Source organism: Bison bison, unplaced genomic scaffold (assembly GCF_000754665.1).
Source record: "Bison bison bison isolate TAMUID 2011002044 unplaced genomic scaffold, Bison_UMD1.0 scf7180017864371, whole genome shotgun sequence".
In the NCBI taxonomy this organism is placed as follows: domain Eukaryota; kingdom Metazoa; phylum Chordata; class Mammalia; order Artiodactyla; family Bovidae; genus Bison; species Bison bison.
The window spans coordinates 12102956-12115107 of NW_011494943.1; the positions used below are offsets into that span (position 1 = coordinate 12102956).

The 12152-nt window shown below is 50.1% G+C and overlaps 2 protein-coding genes across 2 annotated transcripts in view; one reads left to right on the top strand and one right to left on the bottom strand.

Moving 5' to 3' along the window:
* Nucleotides 1-178, top strand: part of CCDC137 (coiled-coil domain containing 137) — a 4846-nt gene extending 4668 nt beyond the window's left edge. The window contains exon 7 of the mRNA XM_010856532.1: nt 160-178. Coding sequence (XP_010854834.1) covers nt 160-178 — 19 coding nt within the window. The remainder of the gene's footprint in view (nt 1-159) is intronic.
* A 10177-nt stretch (nt 179-10355) lies between these two features.
* Nucleotides 10356-12152, bottom strand: part of ARL16 (ADP-ribosylation factor-like 16) — a 2645-nt gene continuing 848 nt past the window's right edge. Inside the window, exons 3-5 of the mRNA XM_010856533.1 lie at nt 11496-11609; nt 10802-10917; nt 10356-10642 (exon numbers count right to left, since the gene is read on the bottom strand). Of these exons, the coding sequence (XP_010854835.1) occupies nt 10471-10642; nt 10802-10917; nt 11496-11609 (402 nt within the window). The 3' untranslated portion in view covers nt 10356-10470. The remainder of the gene's footprint in view (nt 10643-10801; nt 10918-11495; nt 11610-12152) is intronic.

Below are 12152 nucleotides of genomic sequence, written 5' to 3' on the forward strand. Positions count from 1 at the left end.
CACCTCGGCTGGAGCTGGACAAGCAGATGGCCTACAGTTGAGCGTCCTTTCCTAGGACATATCCTGGGACTCAGGTGGGGGAGTGGGCTCCTGTGTTTTTTTCTCCCTAGAAACTGCTCTTTCAGGAGTGACCATCCACTGGACCCATGTCTCGCACAGAGCATCGTCTGTCTCCTGAGCCCCCATAGATGGAGCCACCATCTGGGTGAGATGCAGTCAGCGTCGTTCCCTTAAGCCTAGCGTCACATGCAGCTTTGTTCTGAACACACAGGTCCAGGCTGAGACACAACCCAGGGCCACTTTAGGGAGGGCCAATCCCGTAATCCTGTCCCTAAATGCCAGTGAGTTGTAGATACTGCTGACTCGATAAGCGAGGCTCTCCCAGATTCGACAGAGCCACATGGCTGGAGCCAAAGCCAGACAGCAGGCTGGTGTGGGGCAGGGGCGGGGGGTCAGCATCTAGGCCACCTAGACCACTGTCATCATGGTCCCCACAGGGCAGGCGGAGCCACCCCAGCTTATGTTGGGGTGCGAAGACTAAGCCACCCACACCGTGGATGGGGAGGCTGAGTCCTTATATCATTAGGGTCTCTGGGGAGGACACGGCAGGGCTCTCCAGCAGGTCAGGAGTGGCTAGACAGCAAGGACAGGGGCCCAGCTCAGGGCTCTCGCGATCAGAGCAGCCATGTGAGTTCCTGCTAAGGGCAGGGCCTGGCAAGGTTTGAACCTCCCACGGGCGCCAAAGGAGAGAGGACCTGGGTTTAATCCTCCTGCTCAGGTGTGGGATATAAATGAGAGCATGGGGATGTGGCTTACAGGCTGCTAGCAGTCGAACATGGAGGGACAGGGTCAGGGCGCTCATCGCCCTGTTGGAGGTTGACAGCTGCTGGGCTGCCTTGCTCTCTACAGCTCAGGCTCCTCAAGCCAGCAAAGGTGGCCTGGGCACCTCAGCCAGTGCTAGGCCTCAGCGCTTGCCAGGGCAGCCCGAGAGAATGAGTGTGGAGTGGTATGGGGTCTGTTTTGCTCTTCCCCAAGTTTGTATTTTATGCAGTGAAGTTTATTTTTGAATTAAAAGATTGAAGTTCTGGAAGCTGTACCTGGAATCAGGGTGTCACTCTCTGGGGTGTGTTTCTGCATGGTGGGTGGCCCCAGCCCTTGCATGGGGCGGCCAGGTGCTGGCTGGCTGCAGTAGCCAGGACTCACCCCCCATCACATGGCAGTTGGAGCGGGCAGCGCATCTCTCGTTCAGTGCTGGCATCCTTCTTACAATGGGGTTCTGAGACAGGCAGGGCAGTGAGAGCAAGGGATGAGGTGGAGCCGCTAAGAAACACCGGTGTTTCCTGGACGCACTGTAAGTATGGATTGAACGTGGGAATGAGGAAACAGGTCATGGTGAAGGAAGTTTGCCCTTGGTCACATGAAATGTGGAAATTATATTTCCTTAGACCCTTGTTGGAGTGCCTCTAAAAACTGGTCAAGTCGCCTCAGCTGGCTTTACCATCAGAGATGTCACCAGGCCCAACCTAACCATCAGTGATGGTGACCAGGCTGGGGTCATCCCTCTGAGATGGGCCCCCAAGCTGGGCATCACCCCTCAGGAATGGACCCAGATTCAGGTCACCTCTAGAGATAGAACCCAGGTAGGATCAGCCATCAGGACATCCAGCCTGCGTTAAGGGTGTTGACTCTTGGCATGAAATAAGATCTTTGGCGAAAATGAGTTTATTGGAATCAGAATTTCAATTCAGAACAAGCAAACTGTGTGGCAAGATGGAGAAGACAAAGGGAAGGTGAGCTTTTACTAGGTTTTAGGAGGAATTGATGCTTTTGAACTGAAGTGTCGGAGAAGACTCTTGAGTCCCTTGGACTGCAAGGAGGTCAAACCAGTCAATCGTAGAGGAAATCAGTCCTGACTGTTCATTGGAAGGACTGATGCTGAAGCTGAAGCTCCAATATTTTGGCCACCTGATTTGAAGAACTGATTCATTTGGAAAAGACACTGATGCTGGGAAAGATTGAAGGCAGGAGGAGAAGGGGACGATAGGGGAGGAGATGGTTGGATGGCCTCACCGACTCGATGGACATGAGTTTGAGGAAGCTCGGCAAGTTGGTGATGGACAGGGAAGCCTGGCGTGCTGAAGTCTGTGGGGTCGCAGAGTCAGACACGACTGAGCGACTGAACTGAAGTGAGGAGGAAATTAGGAGGGATCTGGTTTTCCATTGGCTGCAGTGAGTAGCTTATTTCTGAATCAGAGGAAATCTTTCTGCTGGGCCTGTGAGCTGTGGTGCTGAGGGATGCATGCATGAGAGAGCCTTCCCTTCAGAGCTTCCCGACTCCATTCTGATTGAGCTTTCCTTTGCTCATTTCCACATTTCTTCCTCCCTTTTGATCCGGTCTTTGCTTGAGAGCATCACTGATCAGTTTTAGTGGAATTGTATTTTGTCCCTCAATGCCAGGACCTTGCCTGGACATCGTGTCCCACATCAGAGAGAAAGTGCATAGTGATTGACACTGAGTGAGGCCACGTTTGAGTAACAAGGAAAGTAGAAGGAGAAACTCTCAGCCACTTTCCCTGTTAAAATCATATCTTGTAAAGAAAGTACAAGCATCAGTAGTCATCTCAAGGCACTGAGTCAACATCATTGTATTTAGTGTGCATTTCTGCAGGGGGTTGACCAGAAACATGTACGAAGTTTTAAAATAGGGAATTCCTGGTGGTTCAGTGGTTAGTACTTTGCACTTTCCCTGCCAAGAGCCCAAGTTCAATGCCTGGTTGGGGAACTAAGATCATGCAAGCTATGCAGCATGGGGAAAAAAAAAAAAAAAAACAGAAACAAAAAACCAAAACTATGCAAAGCAGAATGCAAAAGTAATATATGACAACTAGCTTGTATGATGGTTCTAAACCATGACCCTAGACCTGAAGGTAGCTGAAAAATCAAAGGGCCAAGGAGAGTCAGGTGAAATTCGTGCTTGTTCCCTCATCTTGTGTAATTGAGTTTCTACTTCTCCAAAGGTGTTTATCCAAGTAGTAGTAGTTGTATTTGCTATTGGACAAATGCCTCCTTATTCATTAAGTACAAGATCAAAGTCTCTGTGGCTGTCTAAAGTTACTTTAGCGGATGAATCAAGTGCTAGTTGTTGGGCTGCACAATTTCTGGTTATGTGCCCATTGGCACGTACTCTGACCTAAGGAGGTTTTGATGAGAACTGGCCAAATGACACAGACTTGTATAGACAGCACTTGACCAATAAAGTGGGTTCCTCAGTCGCTATGAAGTTCAAAAAGTGTTCCTTTCCAATGGTATCTGAGCCACAGAGGAGGCAGTGGCCTGGCTGGGTGGAAAAGCTTCAGTCCAATGAAAAAACATGCAAATCATTGTTGCTGTTTGGTCATTAAGTCATGTCCAACTCTTTGCAACCTCATGGGCTATAGCGCACCAGGCTCCTCTGTCCGTGGGATTTCCTGGGCAAGAATACTAGAATGGGTTGCCATTTCCTTCTCCAGAGGATCTTCCCCACCAAGGAATGGAACCTGCGTCTCCAGCATAGGCAGGGTCGTTTACCACTGAGTCACCAGGGAAGCCCTGCCAATACCAAGAATTATACCCATGAGACGGTGGGCAGCTCTGTGAAACCCACTTGCCAAACCTCAAATGGTCTGTCAGGCAATTTGGAGCGTCTGGGAGGGAGCCGCGTGGACACTTTCTCTGGATTGCATTTTCAGAATGTGACACCAACCCTGGATCCAATATCTTCCCACATAATGCTGCATAAGTGCCTGGCAGTGTCTGCTGAGAATTCATTACTCGGGAAAGCAACACTGAAGCCTGCACACTGGTGTTCAGCTTCTTAAGGCCCAGCACTGTAAACAGCGTGTCCACCTGCCCCTCACTTTATCACCACCAGTCTGGTGTAAGGGCACGATCTGTTCACTCCTGTTGGAAGAGCACTAAGTGTTGTGGGTTCAGTATCTTTTTTTCTTGATTTGCTAAGGTTTATTGGAGACCTCCACAATTGGGAATCGAGCTCTGAGGCAGGGACTGTTCAGTAGTACTGGGGTTGAGCACTGAGAATGTAGCTCCAGTATAGAAAATTCATTCCCAGTCTGGAGAGTTGTTTCTCTGAACCAATTAAGAGGGAGACTTGGAAAAACTGATTTCCTGGAGTCCCATCACTGAGAAGTGGGAGGACACTAGAAAGATGGATTGGGTGACTGAAGATGCCCAGAGCGCTGTGGTTTCTCGAAGTCTTTCTTTCAATGTCCTGGCTTCTTAAAATAATGATGAAGGCTGGGAGGACTTTGCTTAGGGGACTCTTAGCTGTTGAACTGAAATATTAAGGATTTTAATGTTTTTCTTTCTTAGTAGACTCATCTAGGGTGTAGGCTAATCGGTTTGCCAAGTTAACTATGTCTTCAGAGGACAGTTTCCCATTCTATTCTAGTTCTCTTAACCAAGAAAGTCCTGGTTTGGCCTGTTAATGAACAGAGTTGAAGGATAGGGAGACCAGCATTCTTCTGAAAAACAATTTGGAATCGACTTGTGATGGTGTGATTTATGTATAATACACATTTAGTCTTCATCCTCATTTCTGGCACAGAGCTCCTAAAACCCTTGGAATTTTCTGATTAGAGCAACAAAGATGTCTCTTGTTAGGTGAATGAGTTGGGTTTTGGACCCCACCTAAACATCGGGGCTGGCTACCAAGAGAACCAACGTGATTAGAGGGTTAGAACTTCTCAGTGCCCATTACCTCCAACTGCCCAAACTCCAGGGAGGGGAGAGGGCCTGGAAGTTGAATTAATGATTCAATCAATTATAAAACACAAAGGGCAGAATTTAGCGAACTTTCAGGTTGGTAAACATGGCAACGTGGAGAGTGTTCACTGGAGGGCGCATGGGAACTCTGCCCTTTCCCCATACCTTGTTCTAGGGCTCTTTTTCATCTGGCTGAGTCATGTTCTTTTATAACCAGTGATCTGGTAAGTAAACTGTCTCTGAGTTCTGTGAGCCACTCTAGCATATTAGTTGAACCTGAGGAGGGCAGTCTTGGGAATCCGATTTATAGCCTAGCTGTCAGTCAAGAGCAGAGGTAGCAACCTGCGCTTGCAATTGGCTTCTGAGGGCAGTTGTTCAGTCTTGCACCTCATCTTATAAAAACAGAAGGCATATAACTGCCCTTCGGGACATGCTAAATGGAAACCAGTAAGGGTGGCTGAAAAAGACCCTGATGCTGGGAAAGACTGAAGGTGGGAGAAGGGGACGACAGTGGATGAGATGGTTGGATGGCATCACTGACTCAATGGACATGAGTTTGAGTAAACTCTGAGAGTTGGTGATGGACAGGGAGGCCTGGTGTGCTGCAGTCCATGGGGTCACAGAGTCGGATGTGACTGAGTGAACTGAAGGGTGGCTGAACCCAGTGTGGGGTAGAAGGTTGGGTGCCATGGTGGCCCTGTGTGGAGGGCAAGAGCCTGTGAGCACCCCCTAGCGGCAGCTGCTGGGACTTTGGATGGGAGAACTTCTGCTCGAGGAGGGTTTACCACCTTGCCAGCTGACAATAACTGAAGCTGTCTCAGTGACTGAAGGATATAAAATGATCTTAAGCTCCAATAGCTGTGATGTCTCGGAAAATGTCAGAGAAACACTTCAATGCCGGTGGCAGCGCCCAGAAGGTTTCCATATAGACATGGAAGTGGAAATGGCTTACACCAGACCAAGCTGCCTGCAGAAAGCAAGGAGATGCAGGAAGCCTTTTCATCTGGGCAGACCCTGGAACCATGAGGAGGTGCTGGACTCTACTTGGGAGTCACTTGGACAGTGCCCTACAAACTGCCCTCGACTGGCCAACAAAGAGCTGTTCACTTTGTAAATGGCAGTTCCAAGTTGAATAGACAGCATTTTGTTTGGAAAGCTTCTACGTAAAGACCAACAAATGGAGACTGATTGAAATAGGTTAAAAAGGACCAGCTTGTTTGGGCTAAATTACATGCATTTTTCCTAGCAGTGATGAAGCACTGAGCTGTAGAAGCCCCTATGTTTGAGTTTTTACTGACTGGGGTAGTGGCCAATGGCCTGGCCATAGGGTCAGGCAGGAGGGCAGTGGCCTCTTTAAGGATGTCCATTTGGGGCACAGTCCCATGGAAATCGATGATGACCATTTGAGGGGTGTGTTGAGTAGGACATGTCAGTGCCTATCAGAAGAACCCCTTTCCAGGTTTGGAAGGTGACTGGAACAAAGATACCCCATGTGCTCCCGTGAGATAACTACCTGGGTCCATGACATCTGTGGACATGGGCGCTGCAGCAACACTGAGATAGGCTGAATGTAGATAAACAGGCAGCCCTCATTTTATTATGCTTCACAGATAACTTTTTTTTAACAAATTGAAGGTTTGTGATAACTGTATCAAGCAAGTCTATAGGTGTCATTTTTCCAAAAGCATTTGCTCACTTCATGTCTGTCACATTTTGGCAATATTCACAGTATTTCACACTTACGGGCTGGGGAACTAAAATATTTGTGTGGCTGACTTTATTATACTTGCTTTATTGTGGTGGCCTAGAACTGGAATACTCAGCATCACAGAGGTGCCTGTAGACCTCTTGCACCCTCTGAGGTCCAAAATGCCAGTAACAATTGTCCTGTCTGCCAACGTGAGACACTGAGACCATGGATCTTCATGTGCCAGGTGCACTGGTGGGCAGGCCCTGAGCACAGGGTCACGTCAGACTGGTGCCAGAAACCCAGGGCTGCAAGGGGTTCTGACGTGAAGAGATGCCAACTCTGGACGGTGCTGTGCCGCCCTGGTGGTAGATGCAAATGCTCAGAATACTATGAAAGAATCACAACAGAGGATTTTGCACCAGTTTGGGTAGCTGACCATCACTTCATCAGACCAAGGAACTCACTGTGATGTCTACCGATGGGCAGATATTATTCTAGATGTTTCTGTGAAGGTGTTTTTTAGATGAGATTAACATCAGTAGACTCTATGCATAAAGCAGATTACCTTCCATAATACAGGTGGACTTCAGTTAAGACCTTAATAACAGAAGAGACTGACCTGACCCGCACAAAGAAGGCTTTGCCAGCCCATGGCCTTCAGACTATAAACATCCCATCAACCTGCTTCACCAGCCCGCTGCCCAGTCCTGCCGATTGTGGACTTGCCAGCCTCCACAACGACATGAGCTCGTTCCTGAAAATAAATGTCATTCTCTCTTTCTCCTGGTCTCTCTGTTTGTATTAATAGATACACATAGGTGCTGGATCACAGCCCCCACCCCCAGCTATACCATCCAAAATATTTCCAGAGTATCCACTGGTGGCCAGACTGTCCCAGTTAAGAACCACTGTGTATATAAATCTTTTCTGTTTCTTGCTGCTAGTTTGTGGTCTGCTTCATCTATGTCTTATACATTTCTTGACAGTTTACTCCTGAATATTAAAAACTATCACTTTGTGAATGAAAGTCACGATTCATTAAATTGTCTAACTTTACTGATATTTAAAAAATATTTTATTTTACTCATTTTTAACAGGTGGGCAACTGAATTATCTTAAACATATTGTTATATACTTATATTTCATACGAGTATGATGTATACAAAAAATATTTGGGGATGGCACTAGTGTTCCAGGCCTGCTCTTAGCGTGGGGGCCAGGAGGAGGCAGTCTTTGCTATGGTCCTTGGCTGACACCTGGGGGACTCTTGCCCACTTGCCCACCCACCCTCCCAGCCAGTCTAGGAATAAGGACACCTGAGGGCAGCATCAGCACTTTTGAGAACTCAGTACTGACTTCAGGGAGCCCTGTGGCATCCTCAGGCTCTGGGGGTCCAGGGTCCATTGCGTCGACGAGCTCTGTAGGTGACTCTGGGAAAGCAGAGTGGGGAGAACACAGAATGGACGGGCTCCTCCGATGGCCAACCTTGGGAGGTGTGTTGGGGCCTAGTGGGACCGCAGCATTCAGAAGCTCACCCTGCAATCTGGGCGAGTGGGGAGTGTGCACAGGTGGCACATTCTCCAGGCAGAACGACCAGCCCCTCACCAGATTCTCAGGTTCCAGACAGCAGAACAGCTCAGAACCTTGCTCCATCCCAGATGGGAAGATGGGTTCTGGGCAGCCAGCGTGCCTTCCTGGGTCACAGTCACAGAATGGTCCCCACCAGGGCTCCAAACTTCTGCCGCGCCCATGTTCAGGTGTTACAAACACTGCAAAGCACTCTCCTACGGCCTTAGACTGACCCAGCCAGCCAGCGGCTCCCTCCAAAAACCAGCTATTCTCTCCAGGTTTCGGGAAGGCTGTCTTTAAGATTCTTCAGGATGGCTTGCCCAACCCCAGGGCCCCTTCACAGAGCGTGTTTACTCCATCTGAGAGCTGTTTCTCAGAACAACTGGGGAAACAGAAGCAGGCTGAGGATGTAGGTCAACTTGAAGCCCAGACCCCTCAGCCCACTCTCCTGGAGTGTGTACTGAGCCCCCTGCCTGGCCCCTCTGGGCCTGGACATCTGGCCCTGGGATCAGAGTGGGTGAGGCCAAAGCACAACCACAGGGGTGGCCCAGGCAGGCCAGTGTGAACTGTTCTGGCCCTAGAGAAACCTCAGGGTGTTGGGGCCCTGGGTCCCACAAGGCTAAAGGGGGCCATGTAGGCCTTCCAAAGGCCCTTGGAGCCCAGTGAGCTAGACCACCAGCTGAGACAGAGGAAGGTATTGTAGGAAACTCACAACCACACTCAGAAGCAGAGGATTTCTTACCAGACTGCAGCAGGTTTAATAGCGGCCCCAAAGGTATGCCCAAGTTGTAACCCCCAGAACCTACAAAGAGGACCTGATTTGGAAAAACAATCTTTGTACATGTGATTGTGGGTTTTGAGATGAACTCAATCTGGATTAAGGTGGGCCCTTGTTTGTGCTCAGCTGCTCAGTTGTGTCGACTCTTTGCGACCCCATGGGCTGTAGCCTGCCAGGCTCCTCTGTCCATAGACTTTTCCAGGCAACAATACTGGAGTGGGTTGCCATTTCCTACTCCAGGGGATTGTCCTGACCCAGGGATCAAACCTGTGTCTCTTGCAATTCCTGCATTGGCAGTCTGATTCTTTACCACTGTCACGTCCTCATAAGAAGAAAAGATCATGTGAAGACAGAGGCAAAGAATGTCCCTGGTGGTACAGTGGGTAAGACTCTGCCTGCCTATGTGGGGAACATGGATTCAATCCCTGGTCTGGGAAGATGCCACGTGCCGTGGAGCAACCAAGCCTGAGTGCAACAACTACGCCCTAGAAGCCTGTACCCTAGACCCTGGGCTAGTCACTCAGTCGTGTCCAACTCTTTGGACCCGATGGACTGTAGCTCCCAGGCTCCTCTGTCCATGGAATTCTCCAGGCAAGAATACTGGAGTGGGTTGCCATTCCCTTCTCCAGGGGATCTTCCCAATTCAGGGATTGAACCCGAGTCTCCTGCATTACAGGAGATTCTTTACCGTCTAAGCCACAAGGGAAGCCCGCAACAAGAGAACCCACTGCAACAAGCCTGTGCGCTACTCTTAGCCCCAGCTCTCTGCAACTAGAGAAAGCCCTCAAGCAGCAACAAAGACCCAGCACAACCAAAAAAATAAATAATAAAAACCAAAAAAAGACAAGAGTCAGGGATTCAAGTCCTGCAAGCCACAAGCCAAGGACACCATGCAGCAACCACAGCAGGGAATGGATTCTCCCTTGGAGTCTGCAAAAGGATCACCCCTGCTGATACCTCAATTTCAGACTTCTGGCTTCCAGTCCTATGACTGTTAAGTTTATGTTGCTACAAGCCACCATTTATGGTGGTTCATTACAGGGGCCCTAGGACACAAATGCACCAGCAATAGATGTAGGTGTTTCCTGCAAGCTCTCTTAGCTGAGAACACAGCAGGCCATGGGGGAACTGTGGCCTGAGGGCCTGGCCATGAGCTCACCAGCACCTCCCATACCCCATCAGAGCCTCTCTCTACCCTGGCCTACCTGTGGGATCCCTGATCACTGAGGCACCTCTGAGTAGTAAATGTTAACTGTTTCTAACCCAAAGCCTGGTTTTCCCTACCACACTGACTCATGTACCTGACGCTGTCTGTGGGGTATCCCACCATTAGGGTACCAAAAACTTTACAGGTTGGAGCTTTTATCACAGTTGAGAGAGCAGATCTCCTGGGGAGAGGGGAACAATTCCCCTAAAACCATCCCAGGATGGTACAGGACACAAGCCACCTGGCAGGCCTGTCTTCCTCTCCCAACCCTGAAGCCAGAGGGCAGACATCAGGAGTTTCTGTAACCTGGGTGACTCAGTTTATCCATCACTGCAACTCAGCACAGAACCCCGTCTTCCAGGGCTTAGCCTGCTTTTATAAAAGCAACAGATGGCCGGTGGCCAAGCAGTACCGCCTCTGCCTTGTTGCCACAGAGCAGGCCGGCCATGCTTCTCCACCCTGCAGTCAACCATTGGTTCTGTGGGTGTCCTGGAGCCAGCACAGCACGTCTGACAAGCCAGTGCCTTTCCAGGCACTGATTTCTAAGGTGGTGATGTTCTGCTTGGCGCAAGCCATGAGGTCCGGGAGCCTGATTAACGACTTCATCTCTTCTATGGTCATGTAACAGGGCAGGTCGCTGGAGTGAAAGCAGCACACATCAGAGTGGGCTGCCAGAAGCCCACCCTAGCCATCACTGGGCCCTCCCACCCCCCAGTGGGCCACCTTCCTGGTTACCCTCTACAGGAGCTCCGCCCGGGGGCACACCTGCACTCCCGCTCACCTCACAGACACGTACATTTTATTGAAGAGAATCAGAACTGATGCTTTTGCGAGTTCTTCTGCCGACAGGAGACCCAGGAGCTGCACACAGGATGCCGAGAGCTGGGTGGGGTTAGAGGCATCCACCATGAACTGGAAAGAAGTGAATGGAGATTAGGGCCCCCCTGGGATGAAATACCATCCTTGCCAAGTCTCTATTCACATCACAAGCCTGGCTCAGGAAGAGCAAGGAAGGCTTCAGGAAAAGCAGAGGGGAGCGAGCTATGCAAGAATCACCAGTGTTATTTGTTTCCACCTACACGGAAGTCGCTCTACTCGTGTAGCCATTACTTTTAAAAGGAGGTGTCCCAGAATCTGGGGCATAGATCTTGCCAGGATGGGATGAACCAGGGCATACATAATTAAAACATAAAACACACAAACACACCCAGAACAATAAGACAGTGAGTGGATGACACAGTTATCTGCAGAGAAGAAATACTGTCTTCAGCAACCCTTCGGTGAGCTTTCACCTTTGCCTGGGAGCAGCAGCATTAGGGAGCAGCTGGAGTCCCAGAGGGAAGCAATTCTGGCCTGGGCCATGTTTCCTTGACTAGCATAGCTGCCTGGGAACCCAAATTCTATCTCACACAGAAAGTGAAACTGGGGACTAGACAACACTGAAATGGGGACTTTCTTCCCCAAAGGAAGGGCAAAAGACTAGGACCTACCAGGAGAGAATGACAGTTTCCATAGTAACTGGACCAGATGGGGCCCATGCAGCCCCCCAGTTCCCGGATGGTGATCTTTTTTTGAGCCACAATGTCCGTTAAATTGGTACCCACCTGTGGAAAAAAACGGGATGTAGAGACCACCACAAGCGCTTTCCCACTGGCAACTCCTGGAGAGCAATGTGCCCAGCCCTTTACACTGCGACCTAACCACTAACACAGGTCTTCTCAAGTGTTTAGGCTCTAAGGCAGAACCCACAAGGGAGGAGGTCTAAAGATGCTCCCCGGGGTGCAGGACCCACAGGGCTGGCTGTGACACCCACCAAAGGGATTCGCCCTGTGCGGGGAGCAGCAAACTCAATCTGACCAGTGGTGAGGGGCAGGCGGCTCCGGATGCCCTGCGACTCTGTCCCGGCGGAGCCAGGCTCCCCGCGGTGACACCCACCACCTCCGGAAAGGTGTCTTGAACACACCCACCAGTCAGACCCCTGCTTCCATTTAAAGGAACCCAAAGCTCTGCTAATCTCAAGGGGACCCACTTCTCCTAAACCTGCAGGACGCCTACCGTGGGCCGCGTCGGGGGCGGATCGCCCAGGTCGCCCTTCCCATCCCGGGAACTCAACTGTGCCAGGAAGTTAAGGACTCTTGAGTGGGGCC